This window comes from Lasioglossum baleicum, chromosome 4 (assembly GCF_051020765.1).
Source record: "Lasioglossum baleicum chromosome 4, iyLasBale1, whole genome shotgun sequence".
NCBI lineage: Eukaryota > Metazoa > Arthropoda > Insecta > Hymenoptera > Halictidae > Lasioglossum > Lasioglossum baleicum.
Genome location: NC_134932.1, coordinates 15,662,613 through 15,685,387, shown reverse-complemented (window position 1 = coordinate 15,685,387; position 22,775 = coordinate 15,662,613). Strand labels below are relative to the sequence as shown.

At 36.6% G+C, this 22,775-nt stretch overlaps 1 protein-coding gene across 2 annotated transcripts in view; it reads right to left on the bottom strand.

The window, feature by feature from the left end:
- LOC143208005 (calcium uptake protein 3, mitochondrial-like) overlaps nt 1-22,775 on the bottom strand; it is a 34,944-nt gene that overhangs the window by 7,862 nt on the left and 4,307 nt on the right. For both annotated transcript variants that reach the window (XM_076422000.1, XM_076422001.1), the window contains exons 2-6: nt 7,690-7,831; nt 5,985-6,095; nt 3,262-3,309; nt 3,109-3,191; nt 1,178-1,240 (exon numbers count right to left, since the gene is read on the bottom strand). In XM_076422000.1, the coding sequence (XP_076278115.1) occupies nt 1,178-1,240; nt 3,109-3,191; nt 3,262-3,309; nt 5,985-6,095; nt 7,690-7,831 (447 nt within the window). The remainder of the gene's footprint in view (nt 1-1,177; nt 1,241-3,108; nt 3,192-3,261; nt 3,310-5,984; nt 6,096-7,689; nt 7,832-22,775) is intronic.

Below are 22,775 nucleotides of genomic sequence, written 5' to 3'. Positions count from 1 at the left end.
CCAAAATCTTTTTAACGCACAAACATAAGCATCTCTCATGTGTTTGGAAACAAAGCGAAGATAAGAAAAAATCAAAGTATGAGTAAACAGCACAACACTAACTGAAATCATTTGAAGCAATAAATGAAACAAAAGGATAAAAACTAAAACAAAAAATACAGAAAGGACGTAAATAAATTGGTTGCATAGGAACGAAATTGACATAAAATCATAACAAAACGTTGTTAACAAAATACAGTAAAGTCTTGATCTAAGAAAGCGGAAACCGTAGGATCTAAGAAAAACGAGTACATATCGCTGCTTCGGAAGTATAATGACGCAACTGTAAAATTTTGTGAAATTGACTTTATTGTGTTGGCGGGCTCAAAAATGCATTTACTAGTTGTTTGTAAATCGATATAATCTAAATCGAGGCTGGTATTTATTATTTTATAAATTGAAATAACTTTAAAGTTGCAATAATAACCCACAATGTCTATAAACTACTCTCACAGAAGAATTAAACCGAATCTTCAATTTTTGCAGTTGTGTCATTATACTTCCGAAGCGTACCACTGCGGGGCGTACCCCGCGAGGGTAAACATCGACACTACTAATCCAATTACAAAAATTCTTTATTTTTCATTATTTTTTTAATGGGAATTTCAACAATTTATTTGTGTAATTTTTTTGATTAAAATAACACTAAACACGATATAATTTGAATTGTATTTAGCCGTTTACTTGATCAAATGTTCGCTGCCGTCTAATGTCACAAAGAAATTACATAGTAGAACTACAGGATCTACGAAATAGCACGGACCCGAAGGTTTTTCTTAGTTCAAGACTTTACTGTACAGCAATAAGAAGAAAAAAAACAAGCTTTCTCAATAGAAATACCAGAAACTTTTACTGGTATCACAGCAATTTGAATACTTGAAACTAACTTTGTTACTGAATCGTGAAACGTAGCGTTTAAATTCTTTATAAAAATTGTCCGAAGAGAAATAAATTAATGCGAAAGTATAGATTACATAAGAAAGAGGAAATAAATATTAGAATAGGTGTAGAATGATTACACCGGTAAGCGAATTTTAAATAGTATTGTTAGATTCGTTAGATGTCGAAGTGGGTTTTTCAAAGCGATTAAATTCGTCTTGATTATTTTGTTCTTTTTCACGATTATGCGAAAACTCACTGCACGTTTAGTGTCTTCGTCAAGATGTCGCTCCTTTAGTGCACCGCCGAGTAGTCGTCGAATCTGTGAAAATTATAAACATCGCCGTGCAAATTGGATAAACAATATGGCCACTGCATTGCACTGTCTTCTTCGACGCACATCACCTTCTGTCTCCTAATTCCGAATTTAATTTTGTGTGTGTGCTAACACTTCATCGCTAAAAATTAGATTCTCTCCATTGATTCACTTATTTATATGTTTTAAGATGTTTTAGGTCCTTCAGAAGATGTGTAAATAATATAAGAAAAAATGTGACCACACTTGTAATGTGAAAGATAACTCGTTGTACATCTCTATTCTTTTCCGTTTATATTTGTATATATGCGAAAATTTATAGTCTATTCAACTTATTTTATACGTTTCAACAGTTCCACTACATTACTCGTTATTGTGTTATTTTAAGTTTTTAGATATAAGGCTGTTTTTATTACGAGAAAATATTTTATTCAGAATTCTAAATTTTGTTAATTTTAATTTGCCTGGTTGGATTAATCTCCTGATTAATAGAAACTATTTTTAAATTATGTGCTTTTAGGTTTCTTTTATGCATATTTAATATATCCAATTGTCCTATGTTTCCCTAGTGTTGGAATGCATGTAGGGTTTCATTATGTTGTGCTACCTCGTATATGTCGATTACTATGATTTGTTAAAGGGCATGCAATCCTGGAAGCCTAAAAGAGATACATGGATCTTACATTCTTTTCCCAGAAAAGTCCAAAATTTTTAAAGAAAACGTTAAACAATGTTCTAAGCCCTAAGCCTTTTATCAAATTTTTAATCATTTGACAATACGAAATAGTGAAATTGTACGACATTGTTTACTTGCATGCCTAACAGAACTTTCTTTTTTGTTTTGGCAACTCTGATTACAAATAGTTTTATAAATAATTGTCTGTAAAAATTTCAAGTTTAACTCATGGTGAGTTCCACAAACACGATTATACAGATTCAAGTGAAAATGTAGTCTGATGCTGTGCATTTTATTATCAATGTTATAGCTTCGTCGTTTGTTTAAGTAAAAATATCCTTTTACCACAGTATTGTACATACACAAAACTCTTGGAAAAACACATTTAGAATTCTTTGAAACTGACAAGGTTGCACGCACTTTTAAAATCGTTGAGTCTTCACAAATGCAAATAAATAGTGTATTATATTGCAGTTTTGTAACTCTCAGCAGTTTGAAGCAAAATAAAACTCGGCTAATATTAAACATCAAGAAGTTTGCTAGCTAATCACCCATAAACACAAATTTTACTACGCTTAGTGTAGCCATATTCAGTGCAGGAATGATTAAATTAATTTGCATATAAAGCGTGCGCGTAATAAACTTGGCAATTAATTTTTCGGTTTTGTTCGTTAAAATAAATGTTAGGCACACTTCTTGTTATAATTGTTTTTACTATTTTTTATTAGAATTTTTACTTCTGATAGCAATAGCTAATATTCACCTGAAAGCTTCTGAAATAACAATTTATGTAGATAAAGATGAAACCATTTTATCTTTTGTTTTATTCTAATTTCACGTTAGAAATATTATTATTTATCACAATTTGAATGTTTCTAGAATTGAAAGTTACGAATTAATAAATAGTTAATGTAGATCAAATTTGAGATGAAGCAAGAATCTCTAATTGTTAATGATCTGATTTTTAAAATATAACAAAAAATAGTTTTACGTGCGCAGTTCGTTTGCATATATCTAAAAATATTAACATTGGTTTAAATTTACATTCAAGTTGCAATTTATAACATTTTTTGTATCACAAGATTTTTATACTTCTGCACTCTAATCAAATGCATGCCAATATGTAATTTAGAAAAAAACCCACAACTTCCTGGAAGAAAAATGATAAATACAAAAGAATGAAAAACGACAGTCTTACCACGAGGAATTCAGTTTTATCCACCCTTTCGTTTCCATCAGTGTCGAACATGTTGAACGCGATTCGGAAACCTGTCTTGGGTTCTGAAATCAAATTCTTCATCACTCCAAGTTCTTAATTCAAGAATAGTAGGATTTTAAATAACTAACTTACTCGTTAAAATTGATAACAGAAACAAATACTCCGTGTAAGAAATAATTCCTGGAAACAGAGAAAAGCGAACAATTATTATTATTTTTACTTCAAACAACTATTATTTCTGTTATATGGCAAGGAACAAAAAATTCCAACAACTCGTACCCGCTATTGTGATTCATAGAACACGCAAACCAGTGTTCATGAAAATAGGTTAATACAATTTAATAAGTAAAACTGCAAAAAAACTATTATTTTCAATATATTTTTTAAACAACTGATTTCACAAAAATATGGTAAACATGTAATAAACTAACCGTTGTAATTGTTGTTAACTAATTGATTTACATTACTAACTCCGGTAATCAATATTAAAATCAAAATATCTTCTAAACTAACGATTTTTCGCCAAGAGATTTAGTACTTTTATGTAGGGAATAATGACTAGCATCGAGTTGTGCATTAAAAAATGTACGATTCTATTAAAAAAATAATAACCGGTTAACTTTTGTTTGGAACATTTTTTATCATCAATAGTTTCAGACATATTCTTACTCGACCGATTTAAATGGGACACCCTGTGTATGTATTATGTAGGAATAAGTATCCTACAGCGAATAAGGTAACAAAACAAATTTGTTTGTTATAGGATACCCCAAGTTATATTGCGTCGAACGACAGACATGCAGTTTACGAAAAACATTTTTCGGACAGCCTAACACTACCCTCCAATTAAATGAAATTATTATCAGCGCTCGGGGATATGAAATCCATTCACCGGGGAATGATGTATCACATCGTGGGTGGTGCCTCGATCTTGTTTACGGCGTCAACGTGACAAAGTCCCGCACTAATTTTCCCCATGATCACGTTAACCCTGACCGTAGCTAGTCGCTAAGGGAAAAGACTGGCGAGGAGCGACGATCAGCATTAGCTACGCTTCATTGGGTTCGAGGCATTTTTCGGGCATCCCTTTTTCCCCGTGATCCGAGAAACGGGCCGATAACTTAGTCTTAACCTGCGGCTCTGCTAGAATCCCTTACGATGCCTAAATTTTCCTTCCACTGTGAACAGAACCCTCGCGTGCTTCAGCTTTGTTGCCGACGTGCAATCGATTTTATTATGCCATAAGCACTCCATAAAACGCTTTCGTAGGACCAGGGAAAGTTTATGAACGGAACGGCCGTCGGCCGGTGGAAAAATGACGGCGAGAACGCAGTGTCGTTGATGACACGTTTCCCTCGTCAGCAAGACCGCTTCGGATCAAATCACCAGGGATGAAGTTATTCCGAGCGCGGTGTCGGCGGACATCAGAGACATTCAAGGTATCACCCTTCCAGTTTTTCTTCGACATTTATTTAGCGCTTTGCATACGGGAAAATGCCGATTTATAAATACTATCCGCTCAGACACGGAACGGTGAAGTTCTGCACTGTTCAGACATTCTTTAAATGCATTTGAATATACACCTTGCCCAACGAGAAGAGTCAGTAGTACCAGTCCCTTCAGTAACATCAGAGGGGATATGAGTCGAGAAAATTTCGTGACTTCTTCCAATCCAGTGAACTACGTTCGCGCAATAAGGAAGTGTCCCAGCTAGTGGTAATTCGAATGTGCTTCATGCAGGAAGAGAATCGATATGTATGTGGGTAACAAGATGCTCTCCGTGCGTAGCCTCCAGTGGTTCGTTCCGTGCTCCATAATCGTAACGAACGCCCTTTAAAGCAGAGTAGATCAAGTTGGGCTCGTATATTCGACCGTGAAATTCCGTCTCGGAGACGCATGTGCATGTGCATGCCGCGGCTCTGCCGAGAAAAAGAGAAAGTGGTTATACGGAGGGCGACGGCGCTCGTTTATTAGAGGGAAGTGTGAAACTGGCTCCGTGCGCGATTATTTGCATTTCCATTAGCACGACAAACGTGCGGTGAACGCGTAAAAAGCCGGGAAGATCCCCGAACAGCTACCACGAGGACTCGTTAACGACACGGCCCTGTTATTTTGATCGTCGCAGGGGTGGCGGGATTAATTGGTCTGCCGGTAATCTCCGACGCCTTCCTTCGTCCCGCGCTCTTATAGAAACCGAGATCGCTCGGAAATTTCAAGCAAGAACTTCGAGTTTTATTTAATACAGGGTGTCTGAATATATGTGGCATCTGAAGTCTACGTCGCTAGAGTGCGCAACCTGAAACCAACTCAAACGAGCACAGTAAACTAGCAACAGTATAATATAAAATCAGGGTCGAATGAAACTGTTGAAATTTTTAGTTAGTTACGGATAGACCGTAGATTTTTACGCAAAATATTAATTTTCTATGCTATTAACCCTTTCAATGGAATGGACAAGATATCTCGCTTCCACGATGTCGAAGAAACGATGCTACGAAAGAGATATCTCGTCATCATGCTGTCGTATCTTTATTATTCATACGACAAGTTTTTATTTGAAAATTTGACACGAGTAATCGATTTTTAAGACGTGTCATCGTTGGTGGAAGGTGCTTAAAACCCCTTTGGTGCAAAAAACCCGTTTAAAAAATTGTTTACAAAATTATATAAAAATTTTTTCTTGTATTTGAAGACTTAAGATGTATGTGAAAAAAATACGGACTCAAAAAATATTTTTTCATTACTTTATCAGACCCATAAAAATTATTAAAATTTTCGACCGAGGAAGTGTTGGGTCCCTTTAATATCCTCCTATGAACCGAATGTTGACGAGTAAAAATTGCTCGATTGCTTACCCTTGTCTCGCAGGTTCCTGAACATATGTGGACTTCCATGGGGCAGCGAAGGAATAGAGTTTCTCATCACATCGAGCTCCTTGTCACTTAACACGCGTCTCTTCAGCCTCGCTGAAATACCACAGACGTACATTTATGTATATTTTTCAGGAGCGGTAGATCAAAAGATCGTGATATCATTGCGTCGTCATTCCCAGTTTACGTTAGGATTCGTGTGCACCGAATGGTAGTTTTCTCGGAATTAATATTATTTTTATATATACCGGCATGCGAAACTAACTCTCTCCAATAAAATAAAAAGAAGAAAAACAAGACTTCTTCAAATTAATTGCCTATTCATCAACAGAGCGAGTTGTTAGTGATCTACAAATCAAACGAAACCTCCCGGTTTACAAAACCGGATTCGCAACGCGTCGATTTGTGGCGATAAGTTCCCTCCTTGCTCGATGGGATTCATGCTATTCTAATTTTTCTCTCGTAAGAAATTACTTTACGGAGATACAGTGAATGCGAACATGCTGGTATGTGAAAATTTTTGTCATAGATCAACTATGAAACACGGAGTTGGACGAAGTAGGAACAAATTTTTTTTCTTGTATCTTAATCATAAAACTTCATAGAATACAATGACACTGCAATGAGAGAACATCGGAACTCTCACCGTAAGCCCTAAACTATAACAAAGTCTTAGAATCATAAATAAAATTACTGAATCGTTGGTTATCTTCAAACATTAATAACCTAACTCAAGAAACAAAAGTTTTACAATTTGTGTACAATTCTTAAAATTGATTTTTGACCGCATGTGTTTTGACCACTGTGCGGCGTATGTACATACACGACCTCTATTTAAAATAGGGATCATAGGATTTTCTTAAAAAATGTGCTTATGGTATAGATTCTAATAGGACTGGAATAAAGAAAAATTCTGGGAAATAGTAGTTCTAATTTGTGCTGCAAAATATAAAAATATAGATTTTTCTATGGCAGTGACAGATATTTTGTTCATTAACGCTTCGACGACTGAGCGGGGGTCTATTTTGACTCGTCATATAATTATTTCTGGCAATTAAATTGAATGGGAGCATTGTACAGACTCGTGACTCCACAAGAAATATCTTAAAAAATTGGTAAACAAAGCTGCACCAGTTTTATAATTGTGAAGAAAGTCAGTTATCCTCGGCCTAAATGAGTTCATTCTAACAAATATTGTACGACATTCCGAATAATTTATTTGTAATACGTATTCTCAAAAATATTTACGGATGTTCATTGGATACCAATTTTGGTCCTTATATTGGCATTCATTATAACATTAGGTTATTTAATTTGAAATCTACATATCCGATATCTTTTTTGCAAGTATAAATTCAATTTTCAGTTTATATTTTCCGTGCAAATTTTAAACAACCATAATGTTTATAAATTAAGCGTGAATCTTAAGTATTGTTCGTAAATGATTACATTTTTTGTAAACTTTGAAGTCTCGCATTCGTCTTGAAATTTGTGTGCCTCATCACGAATTATAATCGTGGCTGTCCATCCTTCAGATGCTTTACCTTTGCTTTTCGGGATCGTACAATAATGCGCGCCATTAGTATACGTTGCTTCGAATTGCGAGGGCATTTGTTGTCAAAGACAAAGCGAGTTATTATCGCGGTCCGGCGCCACTATTGCTGACCGTGCAAATTTATTTAATACTCACGTCTGGGTTCGGGTTCAACAACACTGTCGAGGAAGTCCTGGGGCGTCATGTACAGTTGCCCGTCATATTCCACCGATGCAAATTTTATAAATCTTCGTTCTCGCATCATCAGCTTTACTGCCTTTTGTGTCTCATCGTCTCGCTGCACACCAACATGAAAAAGAACCACGCGAAACGTCAATTTGTTATGTTCTATGTATGTTGCATGTCGTCGTAAGGTACTTCACAACACAATATATCTTCCATAATATAATAGCTTATGAATTTCAATAAACGGGTTCAATAAAATCGTATTCCTTTCAATAAAATGAATTTAGAATTGCAATCAATGTTAGAAATCATACTACAGCAATGCTGGCTTTAGATATTTCTTTATATGTGTATGGTACAAGCATGGAAGTTTCACTATTTTTAATTGTTTGGAAATTATTGCTACATACAGTGGATCTAAAAAGGATTTATCCAATTTGTGAAAACTCGTCGATATTCAAACTGTGTTAATGTCGTTAAACACAATTTTCCAAACTCGAAAAATGGTGGGGTAAATGTACCTATTACTGCAGGTGTATGCGTTTCAGTGAGGTATTTTTTCCCAATGAGATTAAAATACGTAAAAATAAAGACTTTACCATGGATAAAGTACAATATTCAATGAGAATGTATTAATTTATAATATATTATGTATTAATTTATAAGCAATAATACAATTTTTTGAACATCATCTACATATTCTGGAATTTAGAATAATTGTTTCAAATTCTTTCGTTTCAAAAAGCATCAATTTCAATTATCATTTTCATCTTATGCCTGAAAACTTATTATGCCTTGCGAAACGAAATTAGAAAATAATAAATAGTTTACAAGATTACTTAGATTTGTTCGAACAAGAAACTGACCTGCTCTTTATTAATTACTCACTTATTAATTTCACGCTTGAAACGCATCCGTAAGTGTGAAGCGTGAAATTCACGTAAATCTTGAACGGGTGAAGCTTACAATATCGTAATGGAGATGACTATGTAAGTATGAAGTGTGAAATGCAAAGTATATCGTGACTCCGCGTAAATTTCATTTTGTAAACGGAAGTTAAGCGAAAGAACAAAGTTGATTATACGCAAAAATATTTCAGATGAAAGTTGTTCAGTACCGAGGGGGATATTATGCCGTGGGGTTTTTATTTTTACCGGTGGACACTCCAAGATAAGGTGAAGGTAAATTTTCTTTTTTTAAATGGAATGTCCTATTTTTATACCATAAATCGATAGAGTATCAAATTCTGAGTATAAAAGTGTTGACCATCATATGTCAACCTAATAGTTAACGAGATATTATCCAAAGAAATTGCGCGCCATGTTTTTTTAAGCGAACATAGAGTACTAATCTTTGACAACTGGCATCAAGAAGTATTGAGGTTTAGTCATGGAGAATTAAACGATCGAGCAACGCATAGAAATTGTGAAAATTCACTACAAAAATGGTGAAAATTTTGCAGAGACGGTTCGAAAAGTCCGCAGATCTTTTGGTTATCATAACGCACCATCTCGCAACACTGTGATGCATTTAATCACAAAATTTGAGGACAGTGGTTCAATTCTGACCGCGAAAAGCAGTGGCCGTCCTCGTACCGGTCGGTCGAATGAAAACATAGCCGCAGTGAGTGAGAGTGTTGCCGAAAGTCCTTCCACCTCGATTCGCCATCGTGCTCAGCAATTGAACATTTCAAGACACTCTGAGCAGCGAATTTTGACGAAAGATCTGCATTTGCATGCTTACAAGATCCAATTCCACAAGAACTGCAGCCAGCCGACCATGCGCAGCATCGTACATTCGCCAATTGAATATTGGAACATGAACCAATTGATGGTGATTTTTCGAAGAAAATCATCTTCAGCGATGAAACGCATTTTCAACTTGGTGGCTACGTAAATAAACAAAACTGTCGAATTTTGTGATTAAATGCACCGCAGTGTTGCGAGATGGTGCGTTATGATGATCAAAAGAGGTGCGGGACTTTTCGAACAGTCTCTGCAAAATTTTCACCATTTTTGTAGTGAATTTTCACAATTTCTATGCGTTGCTCGATCGTGTAATTCTCCATGACTAAACCTCAACACTTCCTGATGCCAATTGTCGAAGATCAGTACTCTATGTTCGCCACAAAAAAATGGCGCGCAATTTAAAATATCAGGTCATTATGAGACACCCTTTAAATTAATTGAAAGATTCGAATTATGTAATGCAATTACAATGTAATTCAAATACTGTGTATATAAAATGCAATGTAATTAAATTACGTAATTCGATCACAATATATTTAAATTAGCACAACACTGCGGTAAGTTAATCATAACACATAGTAGACAAGAACTGTCGTATCAGGATTACGAACTTTTGTCGTCGCACCAATTCAGCGTGCCACCCGTGGAGGTCGAGCTACCAATATACTATAAGAACACGACTATGAAAGATTGTCGAATTTCTAGAAGGGCGAGGCCCTTTTGTTGGTCTCTCTCGTGGGAGCCAGTACGCCCACTTTGTGGCCGATTACTTTCCTCCTACCTAACCGTTCACCTACACCGAAGCGATATGCGTCTCCCGCGTATTTCGCGACGTAAGCCGCAGTTAAGCCCTGAGAGATATGCGCGCAACGGTCATGTAACGACATGAATTTGCGATCTCGCCGGTGCAGATTGAATCGTTCATTCCCGGGACGCGAAATTGTTGGAACGCGCGCGACTTGCGCTCGCTGGGTCGAGTCGTGTTTCAGGAGAACTGATTATGAGTTATCCTGGTCGACGCGCGTGTACACAATTCCTGCAGATTCTTTTCTTCACATTTCGTCTCGTTTCGTTCACCGTGAATGCTGTAATAATGCGATACGCCGGATGCCGACGAGTTAAGGTAGGACTTCCGGCGCCATTGCAGTCGACTGAAATCTTGCTCCCCCCCCCTACTTCGTGCAGATTGAAACATCTTTAACCCTTTTACAATATCCACTCAGACCCATGACGAAGATTCTGAACAGTCTAATAAATATGTATGTTATTCATTTTCTTTAGACCGAAATAAAATTCTATTTTGTCGCAGACGATATAGTACAGCCTTTAGAGAAAACATAGGCATACAATATATATAAATTTTCTTGTGTCCTATGAAATTCTGAAGAGAGAGAGAGAGAGAGAGAGAGAGAGAGAGAGAGAGATGAGTTTCTAATCACACACTATAATCACAAAATAAATATTAGGTTGTCCCAAAAGTTCCTTCCGGAATGTGTTCCTTTAATGTCGCTAAATAAATATAATAGTAGTGCAAGTGGTTTACATATTAATATGGGGGAGGGCGGAGCGTCGCTCGTTACGCCACGCCCTAAAGCAGAAGTGGGTAGGAGAAAAAGCGAGGGTACACCGGTTTGAAATGCGCATAAATGCGTCAGGTTCGTTTAAAAAATTTGAAAGGATACACATTAATAATCACAATGAGACACAACTAAAATAATCATATAAACGTGGTCAACTGAAAGTTTCAATATAAAACCTTTAAAAATCGATTTTGCAATCAAAAATTCACTATTGTGTGTGCTACTAATAGCTAATATTCTATCTAAATAGAATGTTAATGAATTTCGAATTTGAAACATGGAATTGAACATGAAACCATGTTCACCCTGTGCATACCCTTGTGGTTGTGGTGTCGACTTGAAACTTACCACAGGGGTTTTGCTTTGGAGACCCTAACCAATGGTGTGACGAAAAATCAATTTAATTTGAGGGCACTTTCGATCATCTCATCCGGTTATACCCTTAACCCTTAACCTTCACTCTGCGTACATGTATTATAATGTTAACCCTGTATTAGAGTATAATTACAAATGTAAAGAAAAAACTTTGACTGCCTAAGTATTTGTGAAATTTTGATTTTCGTGACGGTAAGTATGAGAAGATTAAACAATTTAATTGAATATATGAAAATTCTCTATAAATAAAAAGAATAAATTTAATAATTTCCATTTTTTAATCATGTGTGAAATATGTCACACAGATGGTATTCCTAATAGAACTTTGGAATTTATTGGGTGCGTACGCAGAGCGAAGGTGAATAGATTAAAGGAAATCGTTTTCCCCAAAAGGTTCGACTTTTTATACCACTTAATTATAATACACTTAGCTTGGAGATACTGTATAAATACACGTGTACATTCTTCGTAATGAAAGAGTTGAATTTCCTGTTTTAAACCAGTAGTACGGGAACGAATTTCTTATTCAATTCCTGTATGGTTTTTCCTAAACAAAAAATTAAGCGAACATGAATTGCATCGCAATTATCGTAACGTATTTTATGGGGATGCAAATATGTTTAGCTGCCTGCAGTGAGCCAACGTAAGCGGCTCATCGCATTTGGAACGAATTACACGTGTAAGTCCAGAAAAAGCTAAGAGCGTTCATTAGAGATAACAAAAATGAAGCGTTTACTTCTTTGCGCGATACATCGCGGAGATAGCCAATCAAGACGAGACCTCAAATACTGTATTGTCATTCGGATCGACAATGTTATTACATCATACGATGATTGTTATCCGTATCAATGCAGTTGCAAAGCCGCTTCACCTTAATCCGCGTGGCGTGTGTATGCGGCACCAATGATTCTTGCCGATTGACCACAAACCGCCCACTTAAGGACGGCAGAAATCATTAGAGCAGCATGACGTATAGCGTAGAACGTATTATAGGTCTGCAAAACCACCTTAAGGATCGCCGGTAGTTTTATTGTTCGACGCATTTCCATATGTGCCACCGTCATCTGATACGGCGACTTTCGTGAAAGTCTGTCTGGCCATAAATCAACTTCTTTTTCCGTGATAAATCGTTTTTACAATGGTTTGCACCCGTAATCGTTCCTTCCTGTTGTCGAGCAAGATTAATCAACATCCAGCAGGTCAAAGATTCGCGAAGAAACGCAATGGACGAGGCTGCTCTCTTTTCATTAACACTTTATCTAAACTACATACATCTAAACGAAGCTGAGAAATGGGGCCTAACCAGACCATACAAAGGTCAATTGCGCATAAACTTCTCTTACAAAATTTAATTCATTTGAATCTAAATGATAATTAATTATACAGGGTGACGCACTAATTATTGCCACCTACAATAACTCCGTTATTTGCCGTAAGTGCCGAAGTGACAGGAAATACTACTCAATCCATGATAAGAAGATTGCAGCATTGCATTGATACGAATGGCAAACACTTTAAACACCTCCTCTAAATGTAAGTTTATTTTGCCCTGTTTGTCATACATGACCTTTGTTGACCTTCAAGGACCTTATTGTTACACCTCATGCAGCATAATAGAAAATCCTACATCCTTTTCCAAAGTAGCATTAATTTTTTTCTAATTCTTTCATGACGTATGTATAGGAACGACAAATAATGTATGCAATTCATTATTGTACATATAGGTTTTTAAAAATAAATGTGCGAAGCATATACATTATGCAAAAAAGGTATTTTTCGAATCCTCTAATGACGCAACAAATTTCATTCCAGGTCCCATTCCTTTAACTATTTCCTGTATAAATATGCATAAACTTCCGCAGTCTATAGTTATAACAATTATGATCACTGGTTTCCCGTTTTCCGCGATGAAAAAATGAAACGCAAGGGAGCATTCTGCGTCCGTAGGCGTCTTTAGTTTCTTCGAGGCGTGTTAAAGCCTGGTCAAGGTCAGCTATGGGACGAAGTCGGTACAACTGAAGGATCTTACGAAATAACCTTCGCCCCGGCGTATCCAGGGACACGATCTCACGATTCTTCATTCAGAAATACGTCAGTGACAGAGGCGGCCGGCTCTCTCGCGAGGGAAAGATATTTCCGCGAGAATGAATTTACGCGACGGCACACCCATAAATCGTTCCGTTTCTTTCCGTGGTTAATGCGCGGCGCCGGCGATTTATGGGATACCAAACGCCGTTAGGTCTAATCTTCTCGTTAGAGAGTCGAAAGAGCACCGAAGGTGCCGGTGCCTTTGTGCCGATCGCTACCGGGTGAACTGGAGGACCACCGTGGCAGCACGTTTTGGAAATTAGGTCTTCGGTAACGTGGTCAGATAAATGAAATTCTTCTTCGGTTTTTATTTCGTTCTTTAACTGCGTGCGTGACCAATAAAATTCTTAAATTTGTCTGCCGGGTATTTCACCTAACTTGGCCATCTTGAGTATCTCGCTCATTTTTTATGATAGGAAAAAGGTCAGAGGAAAAGAGTATTCGGTTCGCCAGGGGCAAGTGTGATGATAGGCAAAACAATTTTCTCAAGGTCTCGTTTTCGAGATTTCAAGATCATCGAAGTTTTTTTTTTAATGAGACTACATATACATATATGTATAGTCTCATTACACAACAGTCTTGTAGCTCACGAAAATACAAATCCAACGATCTGCGATATGATGTGACCTTCACGTGATCTTCAACGAATTATAAATAAAATCAGTTTGATAATGAAAAAACTTTACCACAATTGTTTAAAAGAACTATTAAGTTTCAATCGACGGTTCCTTTTGTACTTTAAAAAATAGTCACCTTTTGACCTTAAAATTCAAGGTCCAAGTTAATTTTGCGCCACCTTTCTTACATCAGTTTCCACCAAATCAAGAAGGTAGGATCTCGCTATGATAATTGCGATATAGTATTTATAATTCCCATACACCCTGTATGTAATTGTTTGGTATCGAGGGGCTTACCAAGTGGTACAATCAATTTTATAAGGTTATTTACTTATTCAAGACAATTGATATTAATGGTTTTTAAATGATGATATAAACTTCTAATTCTCGATTAGCTGACCATTTGACTCGGTCAAGGAACTATTAGATACTGAATCAGCAAATTTTCTATTGTATGCACATACAGTTAAGATCTTAAATGTACATAATTAAAAACGGAATTTAACAGACTACATTGTGGCACTATTATCATAAATATTTTTGCACCAGAAGAACGTTTAGTCATAATCAAATGTCTTTCCATCATATAAAATTTCATTTTTATCGCAAGTTTAACGTGAATGTGCCACGTCTTCCTCTTCTCAGATTAGCTTCGTCTTTTGCAAGAATTATTTTCTTACCCAATGTAACAATTTTAAGAGGCGGCGTGAAAAAATCTTGCACAAAAATTTCAGCAGATGTAGCTAAGGTCTACCCTAATGTATACAATACTACATGTACATACATATGTGTAGATATACGTATGTATGTAGTATGTATGTATACCGTTTGATATAGTAATCGATACCGCTGCATCAATCGCTACCGCCTTACTAGTTCGAAGAAGTGATGGAGATAGCGGTGACAAAACACTGGTTCGGATAATTGAAAGTTCGAATAATCGACGTTTGGACAATTGACGCTCTACTGTACAATTTCGTGTATCATTTTTGTTAAGTTCATCAATTTTTGAGACATTCAACAAAATAGGGTATTCATCCCTACTTTCACGGGCTACTTCCACTTTCTAAGAATGAATATCAACCAATAAAGGAATGCTTTTAATATTTCTAGACGTGGCGATATGAAATACAGAAACTATGACGATGCCCTCTGTTAGTACTAAAAGCTATCATGAAATATAGTCCTGATTTATGATAATGGCGTTACTGACAAGCCAAGTCACAAGATAAATCATCACTCGCGCTAATAGTCGCTCTAAACTTCTCATCTGGATTGCAGTCTTGAAGCTAGGTTTGACGATGTCAAATCAATGACCAATAATAGCCAGTAACTATCTAATCCTCTGTGGTATGTAGACCTCATTATTTGCAGGCTCCTACGCGAACTAACCAGAGCACACTGTTATTTGCAAACGTTTCTAAAAATATCATGCGTGCCTCATAAGGAGTCCCCTGGCAGAAATGCGACAAGAATGCGGCTGTGAGACGTCCGATTGGATCATTCCACACGCATTTTCGGTTCTAGTCGAATTATTGACGAAGTGATGTCAGAGGAATTGCCCGTCTTGAGAAACTTCTTGCTACTTCTTGACCTCTCTCACATCAAATCCCAAGAATCATTCGAGAGGGGAGGGAACAAACAATCGAAGAAGAAAATTACAAAATGAACAACATTTTCCGTGAAACCAATTGGCCCGCCCGACGTAATATCGAATGTGGAGTATAAACACACCTATCACTGTGATTACCCTAATTTTTCAGCCGCGCTTACGACATTTCCCCGGATAATGTGTCTTCCTCGACCGCCCGGTCGATGATGATCATGACAGTCCTAGCAGGGCAAAGAAGGCAGTGTTAATTTAAGCAGGATCACGCTCGCCCGATCAATATTCCGAGCAAGTCGGTTGGTGCCCTGGTAGCTGCGTGATGCCGGGTTAACTAACGTCTGTTGGCACATCCTCGCGTGTCTACCGGGGACCCTGTAGAGGGGTGTTAGGTTGGCATGTTAGCGGTCCAGTGTAATGACAGGAGCGGTGAACATTATGCTAAGTGCAAGGCATCCGACTTCCTTCCTTTTTTTCCCCTCCGTTCTATCGGTTCCGAGTGTCCTCTTCTTTCTTTTCTGAAGAGGATATCTCCGCCGCGCCGTGGTGATTAAGGCCCCCGTTTCATCCGCACCCGTAAACAACCGTGCTTTGGCCCCTTCTCGCCCCTCTTGACCTCTCCGCCTCCCTTCGCCGCGGTTGTTATAGTATTCAATGAAGAAGCACGCGACGAGCTCTCTCCCGCGGGAACGATTTTCTACAGGTCCTCTTGCCTTGTCCTCTTCTAGCTAAATCGATAGCCGCCGCGAGAGACGATCGTATCTCGGCCAGATCGGGTCCCGGGTCTTTCAAGATTTTTAAGCACATGGTACCCTTCGATCGTTCCGCGGACGATGCCTCAAGGGGATTTTGCTATTTGGACACGGTTCTCTCTGATATTCAATTGGTAGGACAGCAGTGGTGGTTCCAAGCATGGCCAACACAATCTACTATGCTATTGTTGTTCTATGGCACGGGTGGCCAACCTTTTACATACCAAGCGTCAATTTTTTTCGCATACGAGTTCAGAGGCGCTATACAACTCGAGCACTTTTTCTACGTTCTTACGTTCATTGTTGTAGGCTGTATGAATTGAACTGGGAGCATTTAGGTGTTGAAAATGTGAAGATGAATTCAGTTATGGCGCCTGCTTTGAAAGAATAAGTAGGCGCAACGATGCAATGCACCACGTTTGGCAAATGCGCCACAGGTAGACGCCCCTGTTCTATGGAGGCATTATATGTGGAGGCATTATCCTGTACAAAGTTACAGATATTGTCTGCTGACAGTCTGTATACAATGTCCACGTTTGTCACCTAAATGACTTATTGAATTAGGTCATCAATTGCAGACAATTTTGGCTCATTGTTGATTAACAGAATGATGGGTTTCCAAATAAGAGATCGCTGTAAAATGTGAGCAGATACTATGTATTGTAACAGTATACGCTTTGAATTCATCGTAATTGTGTGTAATAATTATATTAGTCTGCTTCTGAAATTCATATACCATATAAGTTCATAAAACGGCAGTTGTTATTATTCCGTAAGCTTCCAACGAGGTTAAATTTTTCTAAAGAACAAAGGAAGCGGGAGAGTGAGAGAGTCCTGGCATTTTGTTACTTTTACACGTGTTCGCACCCTGGTTGAAACAAGGAAATCACAGGTTGCGGCTCGACTGGATAATGGCACGTTAATTTCCGAAAAAAATCTCGACACCGGACACATAAATGTTTGTTTTCGTCTTTTATCGCAATCCTCTGCAGCAACGTGGATAATAACTATTTGTACGGACGAAAGTATGGCGAAAACTTTACACTGCCGCTTGAAAATGAAAGGTACGCGGCTGATCGCAGACCACCAGGAGAAACTACCCCAAACACCTGCCCACTATCCGTACACTGATGTCGGAGATTCGCCTTTGCGTGTAATGCGATGGTGCTTTCTAGCGATGGAATCAAGCCCAATATGTTTCGACGAATATCGATCAATAGTATGCTAAAGAACCATATTATTTTTACAACATTGTTAATATAATTAGTAGACAGCGGATTTTATGCATGTATTATTACAGTAGCTGTAATTTAGAACAAAATAAAAAGATTAGAAGAATTTAAAACTACTGTTATATTATTTTCAATTTGTTAAACATATTAAGAAAGAAAATAAATTTCTATTTCACTCCAGTTTGTTTAAAATCAGGTAGATAATGTTTATTTTGCATAAAGATCCGCTGTCTAATAGTTAGATTGTTGATCTTTTTATGTAATCAGCTATTTTTACAGGTCATTTATTAAAAATTGTACTAAGCGGAGCTTCTCGTGTAATGACATTGAAAACAAGTGATTTTTAAGAATCTTTTTTAGAATGACCATACAATATACAGGATGTATTCCCGACTGATGTTCCAGGTTGATGTTTGGAATCCCAGTTTCTAGCATCAGCTCGAAATGCCGTTTCTGGTTTTAGCAAGTATTCTGAGATTACTTACGATGTACTTGATCCCATCGCTAGTGATCACGCATCGATTTAGATAGTTATGGCGGAGCCCGGTGGCGCCGAGATTGGCGGATATGTAGTACCATACTCAATACTCTCGGAATGTATTTTCATATGGATATCTGGACATTAAAATCAGTTTATCCTACTCTACGTGGTTTCACCTTGAAGTTGCATCACTTGTTACACATGTAGCACCACACTTAATTGCAATAATGATTATTCAATTCAGTTAAAACTTATTTGAAAGATAAACGTAATCCTGTGCATCACCTTGTTTAATAAAATCTTTATTTATTGTATGTATTGTATATATGCTTCGTATCACTCACCCTCATACCTGCATATTGTAAAACGGTATTGTAAATCAATAAGAAATTTTTTTACACCCTGTACGTAACGGTGATTGAAAAGAAGCGACTCAAGACCAAGGAATTATATTATTCACAAATGATAGAATATATTATAATTCTGTAATTTATTAATAAATAAAAAGGGGTACCGAACATAACCGAACGTATTCGTATTACGTCCCAATAATAATTTATTAATTTATTTGATCCATGTGTGAAATTAAAAACAAAAAGAAAATGAAAGAAATGTATCGAATTTTAAGAAAATCATTCGAGGTCAATGCAGCTACCATCAGTTTTATAGAATCGAAATTAACATTTGTTAGAAATATTGTAATTCTACATTAAATATTTTATTGGAATTGCCTGTAAGAAAATATTTAAAGCCGGGAAATATAAAAGAAATTCTATAATGGGAGGGGATTGAAAGGAAATGGTCCGTGAATTTCAGTATTTCATAAAGCATTTTTATAGTAAACTAATGAAGTTAGATTTATAGGTACATAAAGCTAGTCGATGGGCCTTTGCGTTTTCAGTTTCCGATATATGTATGTATTCAAGACGGTTTGGTCTATCACAAAGCTGACTTTCAGGGGACTGTTAGACGTAAATTTCATTTGATGAGTGACAAATGGAAATTATCATCAATTTTATTGACAGAAATACCTTTTCCCCCTACGTTGATTAAAAAAATTGATTCTTTTTTATTCGACGCATTATGGACACTAAACCGTGTAGATCTAGGAATTCGAATGATTAGACAACCAATGACAAAATGGAGTTCAGTCTAGTTTCACTTGGAGAGAGCGGAATGCACTTATACCTTTACGATTTTAATATTATCGTTTCACGCTAAGACGTCAAGATCAATATATAGGTTTTGATGAACTCAGAGTTTCAGTTAATGGGATCAAGTTCCAATATGTACTCACGAATCCGAGTCAATTTCAATAACCAAGTTTCATTTCATGGGTTTCGATTACTACTTAAAAGCAATAATGTTTTAAATGTTTTAATGATTATATTTGAAAGGTATTCATTTTATACAAACTGATATCGAACCTCGGAATGAGTACGAAGTTTCGAAAAGATACTTATAAGTACTTCGATGTTGAAAGCAATCAAATCTTTCAAAAGTGTTCTCGAATCTTGGAAATCAGAACTGCATAGCAGGTTTTAAGCACTTTCTGTATTATTAAGAATTAAATTATGCATTAGACGACAACAATTGATTTTAAAGGTAAAAAAAATAATGATTAGAAAAATCAGAGAATTTGCGGTACGATATTCAGAAAAGTTTCGGATCTGTTCGACCAAGATTCGAATATATGTACATACTTGCAAGTATTATTTCCGTTTACCAAAGTGCTTTTAAAAGGTTCGAAACTGTCTGACATAGGTTCGTGTATACTTAGGAGTACTATTTCTGTTTTTCGAAGTACTTATAGAGAGTTCGAATTTAATAAATCGAAGTTCGAACCTGTTTACGAGGTACGTGATCCCATCCCTAGTTTCAGTTAATAGTGTCATAAACAAAACTGGTTTGAGAAAGGTTTTAAGGGGTACTAGATAATGGTCTATTATATGTATGTATAATAGATATGGAAGCCTACATGAAAAAATGGATCTTTATTTCTCTATAAAACTGAAATTTTTTATCGCGTTCAGCTGCTTTGCTGAAGCACGTGACGATCTGGCGACTCTGCACGTACTAAATGCTGCAAATATAAGTATCAAATACTTCCTCGAGTCATTGTTCTGGAAAAACTGTTCCCTTAATTAGATATAAATAATACAATTAGGCAGAAAGTGCAGCAAAATTAGGAATAGATTATTATTTTTAATACATTTATTTTTAATAAAGATTAATAATAATAATCATTATTATTAATAAAGAAAATTTCAGATGCCACGCAACATCTTCATTACAATCCATAACGAATGAATAGAGGTACCTCAATGAATGTGATATGTAATTACACAAACAAACTTATCATAGGACCATTGACTCACCTCAAAATACAAATTTCTAATCCCACGATCACAATACTTGGTTTGAATACGTGAAATGTTGTTCGAACAACTGCTAAATAAATTAATATAGGACCGAAAGATCTCCTTTGTGAGACATCTGTGAACATATAATGGTGGGTGCTCGAAAATTACCGGTTTTTGATTGTTTTAACTATGTGCCTCCACTTTGAAAAATCTGGAAAAACTAAAACTAAACTAAAAAAGCGTAAAAATATATCAAAATTATTTTATTTTTTAAGATTTGATTTCGAAGCTAAAAATTATACAAAGTTCATAGATGTGCATTCTAATAACTAAAATATGCCTGATTTTTCTCGGAGTTTTCAATTGATGAGGATAAGAGAAAATCCGGAAAACCTGAGTTTCTTTGTCACCCCATTACTACCCCCTATGTCGACATATAGTGTTGAAAATAAGCACAAATATTTTGTTTGGATAAGCTATCGAATGGCCTATTGCAAATTCAATTTGGTTTAGGGGCACTTTTGACCCCCTTATCTGGCTACAACCTGCTTTGTTTGAACAACTATACCTATTTCAATAATTCGAATTTCCAATGAACATTTGGTTTCAGATATTTCTATGACACATAGCTTTCAAGACGTGTGAAAAAAAATGATTTTTGAAAATAAAGTGTACATATAAGCCTGTAGCACGTTCCGGACGGAACCGGCAGATCTATTGTTGTTTTAAGATAAGCAGTGAAGCGTGAAAAGTACATGAAATCCGATCTCCGAAACAGCAGTTTAGGAGATATATGGGGAGATAAGGATCTGAAATGCGTAGCCAGGATCGTATAAAGGGACATTTCCCCGCGGGAGCAAATCCGCTAAAATCTGTTACATGTCCACGAACGTGAATTAAAATTTACTTTACACGTTAAAATTGTTCTTTTTTCAGATCTAAAAATTAAATTCCACAATCAGCGTACTGTGTCGATGTGTTCTACGCAAGATATCGAAACGGAAGCATAAAACAGAATACAGTGTACGGTCCTGAATGCTGCGACACCAATCGGCGGCTCGTCCTAATGCTCCGATTTACGACCCTGGCGGAGATCTGTTTGATCTTCCCGTGGAGAACGTGTTAAATACAGGGTGATTCAGTTGAGTGTTTCCCCGAAATTACTTGTGAACTATTCGGTACATGAAGGAATGGTTGAAACGAAAGTTGTATGGTTTCAAGAGCAGCATAGAATGTAATAATTATGTTATTTTTTCTATTTTTCTTTTTTATCGAGATGTAAAGGTTACCTTGAGTTTCTTCACCGTGAAGGGTAAGTTTGAATCTTTTGGTTGACGAGAGAATTGAACTCTGGATAAAAAGTTATGAGGTTATATGCGGTGAATAACTAATAGTAACCGAGATGTTCTCTGTAAGTGATTTTTAACCTTCTCCGGATAGATACATATACATATGTAGGGTTCGAACGGACCCTGTGTTTACAAACAGCCGAACGTCGCACATTTTTGTCAGCCATTTTATAAAAAATTATGTATTTCATCCGTTAAAGCTATTAAAGACTTGCTCTTACGATTATGAACAAGAGAGAAAAAGCAAAAGACTATTCGAAACATTATTTAAATAATTGTACAATTCATTTCAGAAGTTAATGTGTGATGCATACCAGTCATTGTTCTGTTAACGTAAAGCAACGATCTTCTCTGGTATAGGCCGGAACATGGTAAATTTGGCAACACCAATCTATGTACTATGTACATATATGTATACTATTGAACATGTGCAGTAGCTTAATCGGACTGATGTTCTGTCTGTATCTGGTGTTGCCACATCACATGTTCCAGCCTGTACTAGAGACAGCCGTGGTAAAGCAAAATGGCAAAAAAGAAAGAATATCGAACCTGGGATTAGAAAAATTGACAAAATAGGTCAACACATTTTCTCAAATTGCTTGTGTTGCTCACAATAAACTTCTATAAATAACAACTGTCTTGCTTATAAAACGGAAACATGCATAAAATAAGTATAACTACTGTACTTTAGAGTTTAGATTTTACAATACAGCTTATATTTTCATAGTCCTCTTTTAATACGTGCTTAAATCCTTCAGCTGGTTAGTCAGCATAACCTGTGCATGTTATCACGGCCATAATTTAGGAATGCTCATAAATGCTGCGGCGAGGCGGATTGGATCAACGAGAGCTAGGGTGTTAGAGC